Genomic DNA, 25,082 nt, shown 5'->3' with positions numbered 1-25,082 from the left:
TAGGTTAGAACACCGTGTATTACACTGGTTGAATAAATGTAATTTTATATACCAAATAATAAAAAATATATCTTTAAAAATCTCGTTTATTAGACGGGTTGAATAAATGTAATTTTAGATAACAAATAATAAAACAATATATATTTAAAAATCTTGTTTATTACATGGGTTGAATAAATGTAATTTTATATATTAAATAATAAAAGTTGTATTTTTAATAAACCTGTGTATTATACGGGTTAAGTTAATTTAATTTTATATATTAAATAATGAAAAAAGTTACATTTTTAAAAACCTCGTGTGTTATACAACAGTAAAAAGTTATATCTTTATAAAGCCTATGTATTATATGGATTGAATAAATCTAATTTTATATACTACATAATAAAAAAAGTTATATTTTTAAAAACCCAATGTATTACACGAGTTGCATAAATGTAATTTTGTGTAGTAAAAAAATAAAAAATGTTATATCTATAAAAAACCTCGTTTATTACACGGGTTGAATGAATCTAATAAAAATTTATATCTTTAAAAAAACTAACGGATATACTCGATATACGATGGATGGGGTGATCGCGGTGATGGTTCTTATAAATGTCACGTAAAAATAGTGATTACCGTATTTGTGTTGAGAGTTGAACATGAAAATAAAAGTATAGAACCAATAAACATTGATTAATATTTTTGTTTACCCCTTATAAGCATTTTTGAAATAGGTTCTACCCTCAACTACTTTAGTTTTATAAAATAAATAAATCATTTAGATAATATTTTATAATATTATATTATCTCCTATATGAATTGTTTAAATTTATATTAAATTTAATGTTATAATTATCTTTTAATTGATATTAATTATCTATAAAAAATAGATGGCTTCAATGAATTACATGTTATTGGTTAATAAATCATTTATTTTAAATTTATATTAAATTTAATTTTATAATTATCTTTTAATTGATATTAATTATCTATAAAAAATAGATGGCTTCAATGAATGACATGTGTTTTTTTTATTGGTTTCATTTATTATATAGTATAGAAGATTTATTTTATTTAGAGAAAAATGCTTGGATAGTCCCTGTGGTTTCGCCTTTTTTCACCTTTAGTCCCTAAATTTCTAAAATTACCTCAATAGTCCCTAACTTTTCATTTTTTGTTCCCGGATAGTCCATGGGTCTAACTTCAGTTTGTTTTCTCTATTAAGTGGGTGTGAAATGACCAATTTACCCTTTCCTTAAAAAGGACAAACCACAGGGACTAGATCAGAAACATTATCATCTTTCACCATTAAAACCCTTCTTCCTCTTCTCTGTGTTTTCTCCGACAAACAAGACCCACTTCACCTCACCCTATTTCACCTCCGATTACCCCATCATTAATCACCGCCGGAGACCACCTCTCCACTGTCAAACTGAAGAAGACATGTATAAGCTGATTAGATTTTTGGTTGGGAGGCTCTCTGAATCGTCTCGAACTGCAGTATCACCCGAAACAGAGGACGATAATGCCGCTACAACAACAAATGTTGATATTCTGGAAAGATCCGTTAACAATGCTGATGATGGACAGGATTTGCATACTAAAGTTGAAGACCTGAAACTGAGAACTGATGATGTGGCATCACATACAATTCAGTATGCTGAAGATGTTGTGACTGAAAATGGTAATAGAAGAGAGGATTCAGATACCAATAATGCCATATTAATAGAGGATGCTCGGTGTTCTAGAATCTCTGTCGGTGGTAAGGTCGAGGTTATATCTCAGGAAGATGGTCAAGATAAACGTGAGCGGTCAATGTCGCCTCTTCAAGACAAATCATCCCAGGAAAGTGTACAGACGAGTGACAAGACAGAAATTTTAATAAATCAAGAAAATGTGTTTACAGACAAAATGAAGGCAAAATCATTGATGCTACAACAATTGGAGGAGCAACATGATATGTTGAAAGCAGCAATGGAAATGGCTTGTGATGAACATACCCCTTTGGAGTCCTACATTACACAGCTCAGTAAGCAAACAGATGCGAAGAAACATAATATAGCAGAAATGGAGTCAAAATGGTAATTGTTTGGAAAGGCCAATGGCGTCCAGTTTATATCTTAAAATGTATATAATCTAGGGGTATGTACGGTTCGGTTCGGCGGTGATTAATGATGGGGTAATCGGAGGAGAAATAGGGTGAGGTGAAGTGGGTCTTGTTCGCCGGAGAAAACACAAAGAAGAGGAAGAAGGGTTTTAGTGGTGAAAGATGATAATGTTTCTAATCTAGTCCCTGTGGTTTGCCCTTTTTAAGGAAAGGGTAAATTAGTCATTTCACACCCACTTAACAGAGAAAACAAACTGAAGTTAGACCCAAGGACTATTCGGGAATAAAAAATGAAAAGTTGGGGACTATTGAGGTAATTTTATAAAGTTAGGGACTAAAGGTGAAAAAAGGCGAAACCACAGGGACTATACGAGCATTTTTCTCTTTTATTTATTTACTATTTTTTTGTCTGCTTGAATGCCTCAACAACACATACATTTTAATTTATTTTATTTTTATTCTATTCTTCAAACATTATTCACTTATTATTATTATCATTCATTTTATATGTAATCTATAATATTATATAAAGGAAATCTAATGGACGGAGATGTAATTTTACATCGCATACATATTTTGAAGCAATATGTACAAAGAAATTGTACTAGAATTTTGAGGGTAAAATGGGCATTAAACATTAATTTAAGACACCTGTAGGGGCAGTATGGTAACTTAAGCATTAGTTTAATGATGACATTTACTATGGTAGTTGTTTCTTCCTCTAATCAATGGAGCCCTAAGTAAGGTAAGAGGGAGAGTCGTGACACCTCCCCTTCTCGTCCGGTAAAAAAACTGCTTTGCGTGTTCATATCAATGGAGTCCTAAGTAAGGTAAGAGGGAGCTGATCAACTAAGTAAGTCCTCTATCTCTCTCTCTAGAACTATACATATCCACACCCACACCCCACACCCACACTCATCACACATACATAACAATAGATCTATTCTTTTCAGAGTTTGGTGCTCTCATATCTTTTCCGATCAATATACAAAACTTTCCGGATTATTGAAATGGGTTTTGTTCCTAACTCGGTTTTGATAAACAAAACTCTCCGGATTATTGAAAATGGTTTTGTTCCAGATTCGATTTTGATAATAATATTTTGTGGGTGGTTCAATAAGATTGATCGCTACCGTCGTCTCTGTAGTGTAAAAACACCCTTAAAGTCCGTCTACGTGGTGTAATTTTTTTATTTTTTATACAAAGAATATCCTGATCCCAAAATTATTTTTTGGGATATCTCTGAATTTTTGGGCTAGATTCGCCGCTGTTACTAGTATCGCACCGATACATAACTTTGTAATTATGTTTGTAAATTTTGTTTGATTAGTTATGATACTACATGTGAACATTACCCTATATATTAATTACCCTATATATTAAAAACACAAATGAATGAACAGTGTTTTTAATATGTTATATAATATAAATTATAAATTATATTATAATATAATAGAATATTATATACAGTTTTTTATAGTTTTATTATTACCCTATATATTAAAAACACAAATGAATGAACAGTGTTTTTAATATATCTTCTACTATAATAAAGGAAAAGTTTTCTATCCTATGTGTCACAATCTCAAGCCCTCTATCCTAGGTGTAATTTTGATAGTTTTTTCATTTTTTAATTTAATCCTATGTGTAATTTTTAAAGCATATACAACAAACCCTACTCAAACCAGTTACTGGTTCAAACGTCAGAAAGCTTCCACCTTTCCAGTTTCCTCAAACAGTTTCTCATTCAAATTCAAATTCACTATTTCTCCAATCCAGATCTGGAAAACAAATTCCATAACCCAGAGAGAGAGCCGATGGAAACCCTGATGGAAACGCCCTTGATTCAACCGATCTTCATATATAAGTTTTTGACCGATTATGGTTTTTCGATTCGTCGTCTGTAGAGATGAAGATCGTCTTCTTCAGGTACGATCATCTTAGTCATGTTGGTTTGTTTCTTTTCGTTCATCTCAAAGTTAGGGCTTCGATTAACGGAAGGGTTTTTGTTTTGGTGATATAGGTGTTTACAACGATCTCGGAGCTCCAGATCTGAGCATAACTTTATCACGGCCGGTGCTCGGCGGCGAGCAACATCCGTACCCTAGGCGGTGCCGTACCGGTCGCCCGATGTCCACCAAAGGTACACTGCTACTTACTGAACTGTATGAAGATTAATGCTAAATTGAAGGTTGTATGTTATTTCTAGGGTTAATATATCATTGTTTTGTTTGAGGAATAAATTGAAAATCACTGTTGGAATTTGAGATTCAGTACAAATTTTAAGTTTACATGTTATTTCTAGGGTTAATCCATTAGTGCTTTGTTTGAGGAATAGACTGAAAATCGTTCGGATAGTCTATCTAAGACAAATGAATGTCAGAATTGGACTAAAGTATTTGTTGATCACCAGAGGAATTTTGTGAAAGCTAACATTATATGTTGATGCTTTGTATGAGGAATACTGGAATAGACTGAAAATCGTTTGGATAGTTTATATATGACGAATGAATGTTAGAATTGGACTAAAACAATTGTTTTTCGATATGATGGTTCGCTTAATTTTGGGATTAGGGTTCAGTGACGAATAAATCTTTCTGGCTTTATGTGCCTTTGATCTAGGTGAAATCTCCTTTCTGTCTAGGGTTTTTTCAGATCTATGAATTCATATGAATCTGCACAGCTTTTTTTTTGGAATTAGTATTATGTATATTACTATATGATCAGACTCCAGATTCAAGTATAGTTAGTTTGTCATTCATTTTTATGTAAATGTGATCCTTTAATTATTGATTAAACTTCATATATTAGATCCAATCTACAAGCCCTGTTAGTTATTATTTTTATAATGCAAAGATTAAAGTTGCTATTGTCATATTTTACCAATTGTGAATGCCTTGAGTAGGAATAACTGAAATCAACTAGATTATAAATTCTCACCAATCACCATTATTATGATCACATTGGTGGGAACGTGAATTTAAAAGCAATATATAGGGCAAGGATGAGTAATATATAATTTTTTGGTGCAATTTGTATAATTTCTCACTCCAAATGGGGGAGGGGCGCTATAGGGCGCCAACCTTGCTGAGTTGGTCAGGGGCGGTATACCACACTCCATGGTGATGGTCTTACCGTCAAACTGCCAAAAACCGAGATGTTTGGATCTCATATAGGCTGACTTGCTTCGCTTTGGGCCGTGCGATCGATTTTAACTGTTCAGGAACGTCTCCTTTTTAGACTCGTCCCCAATAGTCAAGTCTATATATGGAACTGCATTTCCATTTAAAAACGTTGCAGTTCTCTTGGGAGTAATAACTGAGCTTTTTGGTTTATTTTGTTCATGTATATTTTAAAAAGTGCTAATATATTGCATGTATAGTTCAAATTATTTTTTTAGCAACAAATCCTATTTGCAAAAAAAAAAAAGACGATTTTCGAAAATTTTTACGAAAGTTGCCACTACGGTCTTTTTAGGGGCTAATGATGCGATACTTCCAGGTTAGTGAACGCCAACATGTTCTTCTTGAAGAATACAAAGAAAATTTGAGAAAAATCGTTCGTCATTTAGAGGTTCACTGATTTTACTGTTTCATTATTCCTATTTTCAGTTCAATCTACTTTCTGATTCCCAGATCTTGTCAAACTTTAACGTTTTAAAAACATATTAACGCAGGAATGCTCCCCCACGATGCTAATTGTCCTTATAACTCCTCTGCCTATTGACGAAGAAGGGCGACAACAATATGCAACGTAATATTCAGTTTTAAATTCAGTTTTTATGTATGCTTTCGTGAATTTATATCGTTAATTTTATTATACAGATCTGTATATGGAGAAAAAGCAATGACAGCTTTGGAAAGAACAAATGAAGTAGCTGGAAATTATGGTCAAAGATGCAAGAAACGCAGGGCTGGCAGAAAAAGTTTCTAAGGTTGGTGATTTTACCGTCCTTATTGCTTGTATGGTTGTTAACTTGGTTTAACCATAGTTGTTAAAAGCCATCGCCTCTTGCGCGTAGGCCCATTTTTCAGGCGAGCCGAGGCAATTGCGCTTTAAGTTGAAGAAATTGCGCTTTAATTCTCTAGGTGATGGTTCAGGTGCACATTCCGGCGCGATTCCTAGATTCCGGAGAGTTTCTGGCCAAATTCTCTAAATTCCGACAAGATTTTAGCCAGATTTCTACTTTCATCCAAGGAAAACTATTTTTCTACACTAATATTTTAGAACTTTTAGTATTACATAGATGATATAAGGTGTTACATAAAAGATTTTGTTTATTTTGTTTAAAGAATAGTTTTACTTTTCCTAATACATAATATATTTTAATTTTATTTCATTATGCGCTTGATTTTTCTCAGGCGCTCGCTTTTTTCGCGCTTTAGGCCTATGCGCATTGAGTGCGCCTAGCGCCTTTAATAACTATGGGTTTAACTACTATATCGCAAGACGCTAAAAGTACGATAAAACACTTATATGGGCGGGTCGGGTGGGCTGAGTTAGATTCGGTACAGTTTCACCAAATTTAGACCCCACTGATGTCACCGTGTCGTACAGATCCGGAGTTAGATTCGGTACAGTTTCATCCAATTTTGATTCTTTGTTAAGATTAATCTTACAATTTCTCACTAGCTTTCTCTTTTTGGTTTTGGTTACAAGGTTGAACAGCGGCGGTGACAAATGAAGTTAAGCTTGTAAGTGATGTTCATCATCGAAACCTTCTCCGTCTCCTAGGATGGTCCAGTGGAGGATCTAATCTACTTCTTGTCCTGGAGTACATGCCAAATGGCAGCCTTGACAGATTTCTATGGGGTAATACACTGTTATAAAACTGATTAAATTTTGTTGCATGAGGATATTCATTTAGAAACAATTGCATGAGGAATAAATTTATTTTTATCTTTCCTACCCGGGAAGTTTCCGGGTTATAACCTAGTTATATAATATAAATTATAAATTATATTATAATAGAATAGAATATTATATACAATTCTTTTATAGTTTTATTATTTTAATATTATAATAATTGTTATTTTCTTTACTTTCTAAGTTTAGTAAATTTGGTGTCAACCGGTACTTGTATCGAAAATTTCCGTTCGTCATCGGTACATGAAGGTAAAAACCAGCACTAGCCTGCTACATAAAACGCCAAAAGTCGGTACCGGATTGAGTTTGATTGTCTTTTAGTTCGAGAAATTTGGTACTACTACCCAGTACCATTTGCTCATCCCTGATCACGGGTACCGTACGAACAACAACGATATCGTACAACTTTTTTTTAGTTTCAGGGGTAGGGATGAGCTCGGTGCCAACTAATACCCCGGTTACAGTATCCGTATATGAAAGTAAAAACCAGTAGCGAACCAGTAACAGGAACGCCAAACGTCAGTACCGAACTGGTACTTAGGATCTTTCGGTTCAGGAAATTCGGTACCGGTACCCATTACTATTTGTTCATCTCTGACTACGCGTTTCTACGAACATCATTATCATACAACTTTTTAGTTGATTTTCTTTCGGTTATTTTTTAGTGCTTTTTTCTACATTTTCTTTTTATTCTTGTCAGCGCTTCCGTGTGCAACGCGCTCGTAATAATTTTAAACGCATATAAACACAGACTAAATAATAAAAGAAGTTCGCCGCAACGCGGCAACAGTTTTGATAACTAGTTATTGTAAAAAACAAACCAAACTAAATGGGTTGAGTTTTGTTTCAATTTGTTACATTATTAAAGATTTTAAAACAATGACGATTACTCATACATGTAAAACAAATGCATAATTGCATATTTCAAAATGTAAAGATATTTTATAAGGTTAAACAACCATTTTAATTTTTAACTTACACAACCAGTTTCGTTTTCTAATCGTTGTTCGGACTATTAACAACCAAATTGTTATGTCCGAATTATAACAAACAACAAACTACATGTCCAGTAAAATCTCATCCATATTAAAACTATTTGCAGGATATGAGGAGTTTGAGATGGAGACAAGCTATACTTCTATTCCAAAGATATAGAGACTGATTCGAAGGAGACCCCGACCATATATGGGTATGAAAGTTTATTAATTTTGTTATCACCATATTATATGAATATCAATATAGGCTGACAATGATATAGATATTCGTAATTCTGATTAGAGAAAAATGCAATTTGCGTCCCTGTGGTTTGTGCGAAACATCAACCTGAGCCCCTAAATTCATTTTTTCGTTTTTTGAGCCCCCGAGCTTATGAATTCATAACAGTTTGAGTCCCTCCGTCAGTGTGCCGTCTGTTTGACCGTTGTAACATGTATGAAATGTCCTTAATACCCTTATCCCTTAATATCCACATAATCTCAAATATATATCAAATGCACCGATCATCATCATCATCATCACACTTCTCCAAAAATGTCCAAATCTCTCTCTCAACTCTCAACACCGATCATCATTATCTTCATCCATCTTCATCTTCATCCATCTTAATCCATCTTCAAATCTTGTGTACCTTATTATTTTTTTTTTCTGTTTTACACCGATCATCATCATCTTCATCTATCTTCATCATCTTCATCCATTTTCATCATCTTCATCCATCTTCATCTTCAAAACAGAGGTTTGGATCATCATCTTATCTATATATGTTTTTGATATTTGTGATGTTTTTGTAAAAAACAGAGGGTTGATTTGGGTATTTTGGTTTCAGTTTTTGATAATGATAATCTGAATGCTGCATGATGATGATGATGATGATAATCAGTTATTTGTGAATGTTTTTGTGAAAAAACAGAGGGTTGATTTGGGTATTTTGGTTTCAGTTTTTTATAATGATAACCTGAATGCCGCATGATGATGATAATAAGTTTTTTGTGAAAAAAACAGAGGGTTGATGATGATGATAATCAGTTTTTTGTGAAAAAACAGAGGGTTGATTTGGGTATTTTGGTTTCATTTTTTGATAATGATAATCCGAATGCCGCATGATGATGTTGATAATCAGTTTTTTGTGAAAAAACAGAGGGTTGATTTGGGTATTTTGGTTTCAGTTTTTGATAATGATATCTAAATGCCGCATGATGATGTTGATAATCAATTTTTTGTGAAAAAACAGAGGGTTGATTTGGGTATTTTGGTTTCAGTTTTTGATAATGATATCTGAATGCCGCATGATGATGTTGATAATCAGTTGTTGATAATTAGTTTTTTGTGAAAAAACAAAGGGTTGATTTGGGTATTTTGGTTTCAGTTTTTGATAATGATATCTGAATGCCGCATGATGATGTTGATAATCAGTTGTTGATAATTAGTTTTTTGTGAAAAAACAGAGGGTTGATTTGGGTATTTTGGTTTCAGTTTTTCAGGTTTGTTTGTGATGTTTTTGTTCTGTTTTTGTTCTGTTTTGTTCTGTTTGTTTGTTTTGTTTTTGTTATGTTATGTTTTGTTATGTTTGTTTGTTTTGTTTGTTTTGCTTTGTTCAGGTTTGTTTGTGATGTTTTTTGTGAAAATATTGTACAGAATGGTTGCGGATGTAAAGATACGCAAAACACCAACTACGAAGGCGAGAACACTTGACAACCTCCTAGAAGATAGTGCGGTGCACATAAGGAACTGATTGATCAAAACGACCAATTGCATATGAATGAATATAACCCCAATGGCAGATATGTAATTAGCGAGCTCTGGAATTTCAAGGAAAATCGAAGAGCTACACTTGGGTTATATTCATTCATATGAATGAATATAACCCCAGTGGCAGATATGTAATTAGCTACACTGGGGTTATATTCATTCATATCTGCTACATTCCGAAGTGCACCCGTCAGTAAAGATCCACAATTGCTTGTATGTTACGGTATTGTATGTTACGGTCTTTTGTTATCGAGTCTGTAAGTTCCATCAAGTCTACGAAGTTGGTTTGACGTTTTGTCTCTGTATTGTATGTATTAAAAGTTTACATTTTATATACAATTTAGGCTTTAATAATTTGTTATATATAGTATACATTTAATTATTAGATTGCATTTATTTAAAAAGAGTTAATTATTAGATTGCATTTATTTAAAAAGAGTTAATTATTAGATTGCATTTATTTAAAAAGAGTTAAGAGAATTAGATTGCATTTACTTAAAAAGAGTTAATTATTAGATTGCATTTATTTAAAAAGAATTAATTTGAATTATTAAATCAATGATTTCTTAACAAAAAAGCAAGAAAAGAATTTAGGGGCTCAGGTTGATATTTCACTCATACCATAGGGACGCAAAGTGTTATTAATATATGCCAAAAGACGGTCTTACCTCTGGCTCAAACGGTCAAACAGACGGAGAGACTCAAAGTGTTATGAATTCATAAGCTCAGGGGCTCAAAAAACGAAAAAAATGAATTTAGGGGCTCAGGTTGATGTTTCGCACAAACCACAGGGACGCAAATTGCATTTTTCTCTTCTGATTATAAAACTATCTCATACACAACCAAATACTTGTCGAGTATGCTCGTAGTTTGTTGAAAACTATTGTTCAAATTCCAAAGACATTTCCTATTATTTCAATTTTTATATATTTTTATCACCCAATGAAATTAGAAATATAATACTCAAAGTTAGAGAATTAGTAGATTGTCCAAAAACAAAAGAAAGTAAAAAACAAAATCTTGGGTAACGAGCATGTATGTTTCGTTAATGGAGTTGTGTATCACCTACTACCGTACTCATCATATACCCGCAAATTTTTTGTTATAACTAACGGATACCCAATCATATACCCGGATACTTATCCCATCACATGTCCCACATATTTTAAGTGTAAGGTTTACCTAGAGGTGTACAAAAAAAACTGATTACGCAATCGAAACCGGAAAAAAAAACCGGAACCGGCTTTTTTTTTGTAACCGGTTCAGTTACAACCGGTTTGACCGGTTATTGATCGGTTGTAAAATTTCTGGACCGGTTCGGGTTTAAAACCGGTTTTAAAAAAAACCGGTTAATTAATCGATTAAACAAAAAACCGGTTAATAATCGGTTAACCGGTAACGAATAGAAAAAAACGGTTAAAAAAAACGGTTTTAACCGGTTATTTTTGCCCAGCTCTAATTAAACGAGGCTTCTCAATATTGTAGTTCCACTAAAAAAATATATATATATTAGTGGACCTTCTTGCGGATTAATATTTTAAGTTTATGTAAAACCGTTTATCGTTTGTTACGTTTATCGTTTGTATTTTCATTATTATGTAAAACCGTTTGTTGCGAGACTTAATGAATGTTTTAACTTTGTATACTTTCATTGTTAAGTTTTTATCTAAGAAATTGAATTTTACCAAAAAAAAATGTTAGAAACTGCAAAAACAGCAACAACACAACAACAAACAGCAACAAATAACATTCTGTGAACAATTCTGCAGACCGGTTTTTTTTTTCGGTTTCTATTAATCGGTTTTTTTAACCGGTTATTTTTTCATAAAAAAACCGGGTTTTTTTTTCAACCGGTTATAACCGGTTAGGACCGGTTACACATTTCCACCCTTAAAACCGGTTAAAAACCGTAACCGGTTATTGAAAAACCAGTTTTTTTTGGGTCAAAAAAACCGGTCCGGTTAATAACCGGTTTCGGTTACTAAAAAAAGACTGGTTTGTACACCTCTAGGTTTACCCATTGAATTCAAATTCAGGTTCATTAGCTACCCCTATATTAAATCAAGTGTCTTGGTTCCAATAAGTCCATGTGTAGTCATAAAGTCCTTGAGGGGGCGTTACGCGACAAGTGGCGAAAACGTAAGAGAGGGACTTTATATCACAAGAGGGTGTAGTGGGGTTATATATGTATGGGGCGTGGTAATTGTTGGATTTTTGAAAACAACCCTCCCCCCCACGCCGCGAAGAGGATAACGAGAGCACAATTTTAAACACCCATAGCGCCCCTTGTAATGGTGTTGGGCGGCGCTATAGGGCGCCATGTTTGATTTGGGATGTATATCACGGACCACTACGCATGACCTAATTTAGACTATTAATCCATATCATTGACGGGGAAGGGGTGCAACCCAATACTACTTTGAATGGTGTAACCTAAGACTACTCTAAATCCCTCCAATCCTGTCACCTCACTCCCTCCATCCACTATCTTAAAACCTTATTTGGTGGCAACATTACCCTAATCCTTTCTTTTTTTATTTTTTTTTGTTTTTATTTAAAAATAATTTAAACATTTATTGTAAACACTATCAATAAAAGGAGATTACACTATATAAAAATAACTTAAAATAGAATATAATATTATATTATATTTATAAATAACTTTAGTAGATTGTCATAAAACTTCACATGATATTGTGATCATCTAATTGAAAACAACAATCTTAAAACATTTATTGTGTGAAGTTATTCAAAATTTAATTAAAAGAAAAATGGGATTGGACAAACACACTTACCTTTTCTTTTCCGTCTTCAAACACGCTTCTGAAGTTAACTTTGCCGTTCTCTCTTCGTCTCATCTCTGGTGAATCAATCATCATTGCAGGTAATAATCGTATTAATCTACACGTCTCTTCATCTTGAATAATAGCCCACGGTCCTGATCGATTATTGCAATGATAAAACTAGAATTTTGAATATGAACATTGGGGCGATTTCCAGGGTTTATTGAAAAAAGATGACTTGGATGAGGTGTTGGTAATGTTAAAAGTCTATGTTTGCATGTTGAACAAATGAAACAACATGTTGACCAAATCAAACACATACTTTAAGGGGACTCGGGGTGGAGCACATTTCCCCCGTGATGGAACCATATAACGCGTTTCACGCGTAAATTTGATAACACGTTAAGAATATCACGCGTGAAGAATAGAAGAATGCGAGGGAATGAGAGGGTTTATTGTTGGGTGTTGTGAGTGATGGATATTTCCACTAAAATTCATCACTAGTGATGGAATAAAGCTCGATGACGTGGCAGAACTTGACTGAAAGTTGTGAGTGAGTGATGAGTGATGCGTGATGACCACCCCTACCTCTTTAATGGTAAGGTCCATGCTATCTCACTATTCGAATTGTCCAACCCGATACACCGGCGATAGGGTTGTTGATCAAATAGAGTGTACCCGATAACACCACCCGAGAACGCCCCTTATAAATTTGCTTTCAAATAGGGGGTAATTTTGTCATTTAACATAGATTTAACGGAGAAAACTAACGGACATCCACTCCAGGGACTATCCGAGTAACAAACTGTCAAACCACAGGAAGCACCAGTGTAATTTTCAAAAATTAGAAACTATAAGTGTTATTTTACAAAACCACATAGATTATTCGTGCATTTTACTCTATATTTTATTACACTATTTGTTTTGCCCTACAAGGGGTAGGCTAAATGTACCCCATCTTGTTACTTTTTATACCCTCCCTTCCATAAAATCACATTAAAACTTGTAATATTTACCCCCTATACAAATTATCATTCTAAAAAATATTCTTTTTCTTACAAAACAAATTCAAAAGTGTAAAAAAAGATTACAGACGTTTTTTTTTCAAAAAAAAATATTGTCTTTTAATTTTTATTTAAAAAACATATTTTTTAAAAATTCTTGGATATTGTTTTTAAAGACACTTTCTCAAATAGTATTTTGATTATGCTTTTTTATTGAATATCTTTACAATTATATAATAACATTTTTATAAAAAAAAGTTTTGAACTCTCGTTTTAAAAAAAAGGTTAAAGGTCTTACTTTTATAATTTTTAATACTTTAAATGTGTTTATAAAATAATTAACAATTTTTATTTATTAAAGAGTAATAAAGTTTTTCTTTTAAAATAATGTTTATAGCCCTAACACATATTAATCATTCAAACCATCAAACCATCTATGTAAGTGAATAAATAAACAATAGGTACTAAAATAATTTTATTAAACTATAAATTAACAATCTATATAAGTTCAAATTTAATTAGTGTAAGGAGTATGTTATAAGCAAGTTAAAACCAGTTTAAGACTTTCGATCGAAGTGAACACTTTAAAAAATATGTTTTTTTAATTAATATAAAAAACAAACAAAAAATTTGAAAAAAAAAAACGTCTACAATAATTTTTTACACTTTTGAATTTATTTTGTAACAAAAAGAATACTTTTAAAAATGACGACATGTATAGGGGGGTAAATATGATAAGTTTAAATGTAATTTTATGAAAATGACGTATGAAAAGTAACAAGAGGGGGTACGTTTAGTAGCGCCCTTTTACAATGCTTTCGGTATATATTTTATTACACTATTTATTTATTTATTTTTACAAATAAGATTTCACTACACACGAAATGTCATAAAAACAAACAGACAACATCATGTTTAAAAGTATGTATTCTTGCTTTGTAGTGGAGTATATCATTTATGATGGCAGGTTTTTTTCAAACTTACAATCATTATTACAATTACATTACAAATTAAATTAATTCCAAAATTCACTCAACTTTGTCCCAAAATTTCATCAAACTTCTTCCCCTGAGCAGACCACTGTCTCCGTCTTCTTCGCCGGCCGGAGTTATCGCATCTCGCCGGCGCCGCCGTCTGCTTCACGATCTCTTACCTAACACTATTACAAAGCCTAAATATCATCACATCATTACATTTTCGTTGTTTCAGACTCTCAGGTTGCAGAAATCTGTAATCTAGGGTTTCTATTTGACGGAGATTTCATTGAATCGTTCTTAGACGGCCGGAATAATTACCGGCCCCGTCGTCTGGTTCACGATCTCATACGTAACACAGTTACAAACCCTAAGTGTCATTGCAGCATTCAGTTTTTGTTGTTTCAGACGTTGACGTTGCTGAAATCTGTGAGTTAGGGTTTCTGAATTGATTGAATCGTTCTTCGCCGGAATTCTCACCGGCTCCGTCGTCTGCTTCACGATCTCATACCTAAAACAGTTACAAACCCTAAGTATCATTACATCATTTGTATTTTTGTTGTTTTAGGCTTTTAGGTTGCAGAAGTCGCTAATTTAGGGTTTCTATTCGACGGAGAATTCATCGCTTCGTTCTTTGTCGGCTGGAATTAACCGCCGGCGCCGTCTGGTTCACGATCTCATACACGACAGTGATACAAACCCTAAATATCATCGTAGCTTTCATTTCTTGTTGTTTTAGGCTTTTAGGTATTATCGCAGCATTCTGTTTCCTTTGTTTCAGACGTTTAGGTTACAGAAATCTCTGACTTAGGGTTTTGTATTTGACGGAGAATTTATCGAGTCGTCTGCTTCACGATCTCATACTGAACACAGTTACAAAACCTAGAAATCGTTGCAGTATTCTGTTTCCGTTGTTTCGGAATTGAAGGAATCTGTTAGGGTTTTATGTGACGGTGAATATATCGGAGGGATGCAAATCACAGTGAATAGCGTAGAGATCATCATCAGTTATGTTCCGTCGTCTTAAATGGTTCATAGCTGGTTTCAATCAACAGAGAACCGTTAAACCGAAAGCCGATGCGAAGCGATTGTCGCTGCCGAGGGAACGTTATCGGAATCGGAAGTCAATGTTGGAGGCTGTTCACGAAGTTGCGATTTATATTCATAGGTTTCATAACCTAGACCTGTTTCAGCAAGGGTAAGGATTGTTGTTAATACATGAAGCTAACTTTGAACTTTGATCTTGAACATACGGTAGTTTTGAAAATAAAGTTTGTAGGGATTTTGATGCAAAATCAACATGTATATGGCTTGAGTCGCAGTAGTTTTCATAGAGTTTGACTAGGTTTTTTGAATGTTTGGAAAATACTATCAAACCTGTAACCGGATAGCGTCGGAGTAAAATCTAGCTATTTATAGGGACTGTGCAGTGTTTTTCTAAACAAACAAGTGTACTGTTAATGTGTGTTTTGCAGGTGGTACCAGATCAAGATTACCATGAGATGGGAAGATAGTGAGTATGCATCTTTTGTGGGTACTCCTTCAAGGGTGGTTCAGTATGATGGTACATTGTTCTTTAGTTCCTTATGCACATCTATGTGATTATATTTGAATTGTTGAAGTTTACTTAGTCATTATTCGCCGACCGTCGTCATGGTGTATAAGGCTACTTAACCGTACAGTACATGCAGACATATTTCAGACTTTTCAGTCTCTTATCTAGTTTCATCAGGCCAGTGTTGTAGTACTCGCTAGTCGGCAATGTTGTAGAAGGCGCTAGGCGCTAGTCGGGCGGTGAGGTACCGCCTAGGGATTTATCGGGATTAATAGGGATTAATCGAGATTAATCGGAATGGGAATTTTTATATGTAATTTTTCAAAAATATATATATATATATATACACACACAATAATATAAAAATAATACTTCAAAAGTCACATAAATACTTCAAGTTTCAAATAGTATGGTTCAAACATGGCATCATAACATAAGCAATTAAACTTAAACATAACAAATCAAGTACTTAAAAGTTCAAAAATTAAGCCACTTTTGACCGACTAGGACCGATGTTGAGCAAAAAACCCTGGTCCGATTAGTCCGACTTGACCGACTTTGACCTGGACCGATTTATTGGCCGATTTGCTCCAATTTAGGCGATGAACAGCCGATTAGCGCCTAGGCGCCGATTAATCGGCCGCCTAGACCGACTTCTGCAACACTGCTAGTCGGGCGGCGGGGTGGGGACTAGCGATTAATCGGAATTAATGGGGATTAATTTGATTAATCGGCGACTAATCGGGGATTAATTGGCACCTAGTCGGGATTTTTACAAGCATGCATCAGGCCGATTTTTCTGATCCTAATTCAATTAAGTGTAAGAAAGTGCATACAAATATCTTCAAGTCATGAATGTATAAAGTAAACACCTGGGAATTTATATCCAAAAAGATTAACGTAACTAACTGAGACGTATACCAGGACTGCCAGAGGGAATGCTAGGAAAAAAAAAGCAATAGTGTGAACTTATTTATAAACACTTGAACTTCTATTCTATACCAAGTGTTACATCATGTTTCCATTTGGAATGCCGACATATGAAAGGATATCTTTTTAACATGGTTAAAGTTATAAGATGTTTCTACAACCATATCATAAACTGATTCTCATGAGCATGTTTTTCCATCCTTTCATAGTTTTATATGTCATGCTAATATCATGCAACACTTTTGTATGAACTGCAGCTCCTGATCTTGGTTCTGATGATGTCTTGGGGGTTTGGAAGATTGATGACACGGACCATAGTTTTTCATCGCAGCCTTTCCGGATTCGATATGCAAGGCAGGATATTCTTCTATCAGTCATGATATCTTTCAACTTCTCTCTTGGTAAATTTGAGGTCTCTCTCTCCCTCTCTCCAAGTGGGTTAATTTAGTCAAATGAATCTGGGCCATAATTATTAATAGCGCTCATAGCGAGACCTATAGCGAATAACATAGCGTAGCACTCAAGTGTCGCTATTTTATTTCGGCGCCTCCATAGTGGGCCGATAGCGGGATTTTAGTTTTTTTATCTGCTTTAAATAGCGGCATTTTGTAGTTATAAAATAGCAGTATTTTAGGTTTTTTGTTAAGCATACACATAAAACAGTGTATAAAACAGCTTATTTAGATGTAACATACATTTAAGATATTTCTAAAATTTTCCCCTAGTGTGTCACTAAACATAAAATAGCGCTTGCTATTTCATCGCTATCGCTACGTAGCATATAGGTAACTTGTTGCTATTGCCCGCTTTTTGCTATTAATAAATGATATGGGCATAGTTCTTTGACACTCTACTTGTAATATTGCTAATTGACGAGCTCCTAATATCTTCAGGGTCCAATCACGTCTGCTGTAATTCTAAAATTTGAGCTCCTGTACACACCTGTTTTGGAAAATGGGTTAGTAATTTGCACTTTTAATAGATAACATGTATTTCAGCTTTTGCTACTCATTTCATGAATTATTTACTAGATATAGTGTTTTTAATGCTCCATCTGCAGCTCCAATATGCAGGACTCTTTAAATGTTGCTCCTGCTGCCGTTCATGAATTCAGAATTTCACCAAAGGCTCTTCTTGGATTGCATTCATATTGTCCTGTTCATTTTGATGCTTTTCATTCTGTGCTTGTTGATACGAGTGTCCACATCAGCTTGTTAAAAGGAGGTGTTCATACTATGAAGAAACACAGGTTTGTTGCTGGTTTTGTCACTTCTGTCAAGATTTTAACCGTGTATTGCAATTTTTTGATGATAAACTAACTGTGTCAGTTTTCTAGCAGCAATTCTCATAGTAATGAAGATGCTGCCAGTGAGAAGTATGACAAGAGAAATCAAGTACGCATTTCTTTAGGTTTCCTGAATTATTAATTTAGTTTACTTAAAGTAATGATATTTGTTGCAATGAGCTACTTCGTGTCACATATTTCAGCAACTATAAATAAGTGTTGTATATGTAACACTTTGTGCTGAAACAGGTCTTGCTTGTGAAGGCATTTTTAACTTCTCGTGCAATTCTACTTCAAGAGCTACGGAATCTTAGTAAGGCAATTAATGAAACAATTGATTTGACTGGTTTGACTTCCCAACATGATGAGACAAATGCATTGACTGCTTTTACGGAAGTGGACATGGAAAATGTTTCTAAGGTTGTTCACTTGTTATTTGAGTTGCTTCTTAATTCGGCTTTTTTTTAAAAATTATATCAAACCATATTATTTTATGAACAGGCTTTAGGGTTAACGACAAGGTCAATATTAGTTTTATGCAACGCAGTACCTTTTGTTTATCATATACTATTTTTTTGGTCTAATTTGAACAACATATTATATAGTTTTGGTACGACTTACGAGTAAAATGCTATTTTCGTCTCTGCGGTTTGGCCAGTTCTGCGACTTTCGTCCAAAGGTTTGTTTTTCCGCATCTGGGTCCAAAAGGTTTAAATTCTTGCCATTTTTTTCTGGTTGGTTAACTCTATCCATTTTTCTCCGTTAAGTCAGGAGCATTTTTGTCTTTTTGTTAACTTAAAGTGCAATTCGGCTTTTTTCTAGGGTATTTGTTCTTTTTACGTAAAGTGAAAAAGACCGAATTGCCCTTTAAGTTAACAAAAAAGACGGAAATACTCCTGAGTTAACGGAGAAAAATAGATGGAGTTAACGAGCTGGATGAAAATGACAAGATTTCAAATCTCTCGGATCCAGATGCGGAAAAACAAACCTTTGGACGCATGTCGCAAAACCTCAGGGACGAAAAGGAGATTTTACTCTAATAAAATGTTGCTATTTTTTGTAAATGACCATAGATGTATGATGGACAGATCCCAAACGATACCGTTGATTTCTCTAGTGAATATCTGTATTCTCTCCAAAACGACGAACTGTACCGTCTTTTCCATTCAATTGGAGATCAGATTCTCTACTTATGGAGCACATTTCTAAAGTTCCACAGGTTTGGTTCTGTTCCTCAAGTGCATAGAAAAGAAAAAAAAATCAGAATTCTTTTAAATTCATGTTCTTATGTTGCACACTTGCACATACTGGTAGGGCTGCAAAAGAACTGTTCACGAACACGAACAAGACGTTGTTCGTGTTCGTTTGTTAAGGAAATATATGTGTTCACGAACTGTTCATGAACACTTACCGAACGAGATTTTTATGTTCGTGTTCGTTAAGGAAATGAATGTGTTCGTGTTCGTTTGTTAATTTTAGGCGGCGAACGCAAATGTTCGTGAACACAAATGAATACAAACTAATGTTCATGAACACAAATGGAAACAAATGTACACAAACAAGCGTTCGTGTACATAATATATAATACATTGATACTAATTAAACATATTATTTTTTGGATTTTGAACTAGTTAGATAAAATATAATAACTAAAAACAGTAATGAACTATCAAACACAAATGAACTCGTTACCGAACGTTTAGGAACATAAATGAACGAACGTGGCCTCTGTTCATGTTCATTCATTTTCATTTATTTAACGAACGGACACAAACGGACTTCCTGCCGAATGGTTCTCGAACTGTTCATTGAACGTTCGGTTTGTTTGCACTCTGTAGCCCTACCTACTGGATTTTATTTATCAATAAAAGCAGGTTAGCATTGCATAATGTGTACATGGTACTGTGATTCTCGTAATCTTATCTGTTACTGCACACTAGGGCAAATAAAACAAAGATATTGGATCATTTGCGTAACTCATGGGCTATCGATCGGAGAACCGAATGGTCAATATGGATGGTATACTCTAAGGTTGAGATGCCAAATCAATCTACCCTAACTGAGATTGATGACTCAACATACCACACTTTACGTGGTAAAGTGCCTGTTCCCAGGAAGATAACCGAAGATGTAATTTTGTTACCTTTTGTATCTTCTCACAAAGTTTTACTTTTCACGTAGCACAAACATCTTAGGGAGTGTTTGGATATACGTTATGAAACTGATTACATGCATAATCAGTTTTTAGTATTTATGAAACGATTCTGAAGGGGTCAAATAACCTGACTTATATATTTTAATGAAACACCCCCTTGTTTTTACCTTATTTTGAATACTTTTCATCTACATTTCACGTTTATTTTTATCCTAACATGAAAGAAAAATAATTCACAGAACTTTTTCTTTTTTGCTAAAAAATACCACCATGTAAAATTTAAAAAGAGTAAAATGCCATTTTCCTCCCTAAGGTTTGGCCAGTTTTGCGACTTTCGTCCAAAGGTTCGTTTTTCCTCATCTGGATCCAAAAGGTTTGAAATCTTGCCATCTTCATCCGGCTCGTTAACTCCATCCATTTTTCTCAGTTAAGTCGGGGGTATTTTTGTCTTTTTAACGAGAAAAATGGATGGAGTTAACGAGCCGGATGAAGATGGCAAGCTTTCAAACTTTTGGATCCAGATGCGGAAAAACAAACATTTGGATGAAAGTCGCAAAACTGGCTAAACCTCGGGGACGAAAATGGCATTTTACTCTTTCAAAAATATAATTGTACTTGATAAATGTGGATGGTTATATCTGATATTTTAAATACTTGAAATTATATAAAAATGTCTTTTTTCAAAATTATCATTGCCTATCAAACACTTGATTATCTGATTATTGTGTTTTCTTACAACTGATTATAAAATAATCACACCTGAATCATTGAGATGATTTTTTTTCAGCCTTCACAGGCTGCAGCAACGAGGGCTGAGCTCCACAGGCGTAGTATTGCACAGATGAGGGTGGGTTAGCATTCTTAAAGGCTTCATTATCCTATTTCCATCTTACGTGAATCTTTTAAACCCTTCTTCAATTGTATGCAGATAAATAATCGTTCAATTCAAGACCTTCAGATTTTTGGAGATCCCTCACATATACCTATCATAATCGTGGAACGTGTAGTAAACGCACCATTGCTTTCACAGAGTGGAAATACTTACTTCAGAAACATGGACCCAAAAGATACAAACGGGGTGCTTCCACAGATTGACTCAAGTTTCTCTAGCAATAAGCAAAAGGGTCGTATTTTGAAGATTGCTGTTTTCGTTCATGGTTTTCAAGTATGTTATGCTGTTTACATACTCCCAGTTTAATTCTAGAGGTGGTGATTTTGCCCATTTATATGCGACGGGTCAAAGTCAAATGGGTAAAAATTAGCAAAATAGCTAAAATAAAAAAAGGGTGGAAGGGATTGAGCAGGTCGAAAGTCCCCCAAAGTGGATTCTAGATGCTTAAAACTAGGCATGTAAACCCAATTATATAAATAGACATAAAGTAACTTTTTTATATAAATTATTGATTAATTATGATAAGTTATATTGGAAAGCCCATTTTTGTTACTGGAAATTATTTATATATATATAAATATAGCCACATATGTATTTATTTAATAAAATATTAACAAACATAAACGAACGTTCACGAACAACAGGTGTGTTCATGACTTCATGTTCGTTCGTTTAATTAAATGAACAAATAATTTTGTTCATGTTTGTTCATTTATTTAATAAACAAACATAAACGAACTGCCCACCGAACAAGTTCACGAACAGTTCATGAACGTTCGGTTCGTTTACAGGCCTACTTAAAACGTCCTAAATCATATTATCTTTTCAATCATATTTAAGGCAATAATATTCTATAACATTTAAGAAAACCAAAAAGTTTTTTGAATCTGTAATGTAGCAATTTATGCATGCTAATTTTGTGTAGAAGCAGGTGGTGTGATATTCACTATTGTAAAAAAAAACTAATTCATGATGACATGCGCAGGGACATCATCTGGATTTACGTCTTGTCCGGAATCAATGGCTTCTAATAGATCCAAAAGTTGAGTTTTTAATGTCGGAAGCTAACGAAGACAAAACTTCTGAGGACTTCAGGGATATGGGGTTAAGACTTGCCAAAGAAGTCATTGCTTTTGTTAAAAAGAAGATGGATAAAGCCTCGAGGTCCGGTACCTTAAAAAATGTAAAGCTTAGCTTTGTTGGACACTCCATTGGAAACGTGATTATAAGAACCGCATTGGCAGGTAACATGTTGAAACGGATTTAGGTCGGTTGTTTTTTAACATGGATCTAAAAGGGTCTGGTTGGTTTGGCCCACAAACACGTTTTGTTCTTTTTCTTGAGTAACTAATGTATTGCATAAAAGCCATTTTCGTCCCTGAGGTTTGGCCAGTTTTGCGACTTTCGTCCAAAGGTTTGTTTTTCCGCATTTGGATCCAAAAGGTTTGAAATCTTGTCATTTTCATCTAGCTTGTTAACTCCATCCATTTTTCTCCGTTGAGTTAGGGGTATTTCTGTCTCTTTTGTTGGGCAGTTCGGTCCTTTTTACTTTAAGTACAAGCATTTTGCATAATGTACAAGTATTCAAAATACCCTTAACGGATAAAAAAGATGAAAATACCCACGACTTAACGGAGAAAAATGGACGGAGTTAACGAGCCGGATGAAAATGGCAAGATTTCAAACCTTTTGAATCCAAATGCGGAAAAACAAACCTTTGGACGGAAGTCACAAAAATGGCCAAACCTTAGGAACGAAAATGGCATTTTACTCTAAATTATGAGACCTATATAAATTATATAATTGATAAAACGATTTAGGTGGGAATGATATATAGGATATTTCGGGTCGCTTTCGACCCGTTTAACCTGTTTCAATAATAATCAAGTTTTTGAAGTTGCACATTTGACCCGTTAAAGAGGGTCGAAAATGCACTTGTATCATGCTAAAGGTTCTATTTATAATCTTGTAATTTAAACTTGCAGAGAGCATCATGGAGCCATACCATAGGTACCTGCATACATACGTTTCTGTATCGGGCCCACATTTAGGTTATCTCTACAGTTCCAATTCTCTTTTCAATTCTGGATTATGGCTGTTGAAGAAGCTTAAAAACACCCGTTGCATTCATCAGCTGACTTTCACTGATGACATAGATCTCGAGAATACCTTCTTCTACAATCTATCCAAGGTACATTCTATTATACTTTTGAATCTAAACAATTCATTTTCTGGTTTATTTTACTTTTTTAGTTCTCAAATTTCTTTCTCTTAGTTTATTCACTTAAAAATTCCATTTCATGTTATTATATTTTCAGCAAAAGACTTTGGAAAGTTTCAAAAACATAATCCTGCTATCATCTCCTCAGGTATATACATCGTCTCACTATTTGTTAAATAATTCCCGTTTATGCAAACAACATATTTATTTGAGCTGTGTTTTACCTAGTCCTAGTTGGTTATTAATAGGCCTATAAACGAACCGGACGTTCATGAACTGTTTGGTAATTGGGCTCTCTAGTAATAATATTGGGTTCTCCAATGGAATTTATCGTAATTAATCACTAATATATATACGAAATTACTTTATGTTCGTTTATGTTTAGTATATTATGTTCATTTGTGTTCATTTATGTTTCTTTAATTATGTTCATTTGTGAATGTGTGGTTTATTGTTTGTTAAATTATGTTCGTTTAAGTTTGTTTGTTTATGCTTGTTGACGTTCGTGAACTGTTCGTTTAGGTTTTAAACGAACAAACATAAACGAACACGAACATGCTCAATTTCTTAGTATACGAACATGAACAAAAAAGTGCGTTCGATTAGATGTTCGTGTTCGTTCGGTTCATTTACAGACCTAGTTATAAAAACCTATTATTTGAGTAAATTACACGAATGGTCCCTGTGGCAAAGGTCTTATTGCGGGTTAGGTCCCTTTTACAAACTACATATATGGTCTACACTCTTCACTCACGACTCACGAGTAACACGTCTTGTCGTTTTCAGGACGGTTACGTTCCATACCATTCTGCTCGAATCGAGATGTGCCAATCATCATCGGTGGACTACTCAAGAAAGGGCAAAATATTCCACGAAATGCTCAACAACTGTTTGGAACAAATGCACGCTCCATCTTCAGAACAACGCACGTTTATGAGATGTGATGTTAATTTCGATGCTTCATTGCAAGGAAGAAACTTAAACACAATAATCGGACGAGCTGCTCATATCGAGTTCTTGGAAACCGACATTTTTGCAAAATTCATAATGTGGTCTTTTCCAGAACTGTTCCGTTGATCCGTATGGGAAATGTTCACACGTCACGAGCTAACACTAATGGTCAAAGATGGTCAATGCCAACTTCTGTTATGGATAAAGGGTGGGTTAAACTGTTAAAGACAAGTTGGTGATGACAACATGTGTGCCGATGCATGACATTTGTATATTATCATGTTAGAAGGCTGCAAACTGCTTTTAAGGTAGGTGGTTATAATTTTTATGACCCAGTTTTATATTTGAAGTTATAATGTAGATTTTCAGTTATAATTCTACACAGGTAGAAGTTTTAGGTGTCCAGGACCCTGTACTTTATGTAGGTAATGGATAGGAATGACTATAGATAAGATGAATATCAAGTGTTTCTTCATGAATTTCTAGTCTTTTTTTTTGCAATTTTTGAAAACTTATTTTGGTTAGGGATGAATGTGAATCTGAACCACCTTCCAGACATGTATTTTGTTGGTGAAAATGATAATAATTTGATTTGGCTTCGTGTTCTTGATTGAAATCAATGGAAG

The 25,082-nt window shown here is 34.2% G+C and overlaps 1 protein-coding gene, 1 long non-coding RNA gene and 1 pseudogene across 3 annotated transcripts; all 3 read left to right on the top strand.

The window, feature by feature from the left end:
• Positions 1 to 1,428: 1,428 nt before the first annotated feature.
• On the top strand, positions 1,429 to 15,118 carry LOC110888627 (annotated as a pseudogene).
• LOC118484100 lies at positions 6,602 to 9,748 on the top strand. Its single transcript, XR_004872671.1, has 3 exons — positions 6,602 to 6,904; positions 8,061 to 8,147; positions 9,593 to 9,748. It is a non-coding gene; the product is annotated as an uncharacterized LOC118484100 (long non-coding RNA).
• On the top strand, positions 14,445 to 24,980 carry LOC110890836 (protein FAM135A). Of its 2 annotated transcripts, none has more exons than XM_022138484.2 (15): positions 14,445 to 15,665; positions 15,943 to 16,031; positions 17,210 to 17,364; positions 17,846 to 17,910; positions 18,013 to 18,201; positions 18,292 to 18,346; positions 18,487 to 18,657; positions 19,326 to 19,456; positions 20,178 to 20,367; positions 21,180 to 21,239; positions 21,321 to 21,557; positions 22,270 to 22,528; positions 23,270 to 23,475; positions 23,603 to 23,653; positions 24,292 to 24,980. In XM_022138484.2, the coding sequence occupies exons 1-15, from the start codon at positions 15,478 to 15,480 to the stop codon at positions 24,580 to 24,582; spliced, it is 2,337 nt and encodes a 778-aa protein (XP_021994176.1). In that variant the 5' UTR covers positions 14,445 to 15,477; the 3' UTR covers positions 24,583 to 24,980. The 2 variants fall into 2 exon arrangements, with proteins under 2 accessions (XP_021994176.1, XP_021994175.1); XM_022138483.2 differs by having other exon boundaries at positions 14,447 to 15,665; positions 18,289 to 18,346.
• The last annotated feature ends 102 nt before the right edge of the window (positions 24,981 to 25,082 follow it).

This window comes from Helianthus annuus, chromosome 11, assembly GCF_002127325.2.
Source record: "Helianthus annuus cultivar XRQ/B chromosome 11, HanXRQr2.0-SUNRISE, whole genome shotgun sequence".
Taxonomy (NCBI): Eukaryota; Viridiplantae; Streptophyta; class Magnoliopsida; order Asterales; family Asteraceae; genus Helianthus; species Helianthus annuus.
The sequence above is the reverse complement of the archived record's forward strand: the minus strand, read 5'-3'. Positions and strand labels throughout refer to the sequence as shown.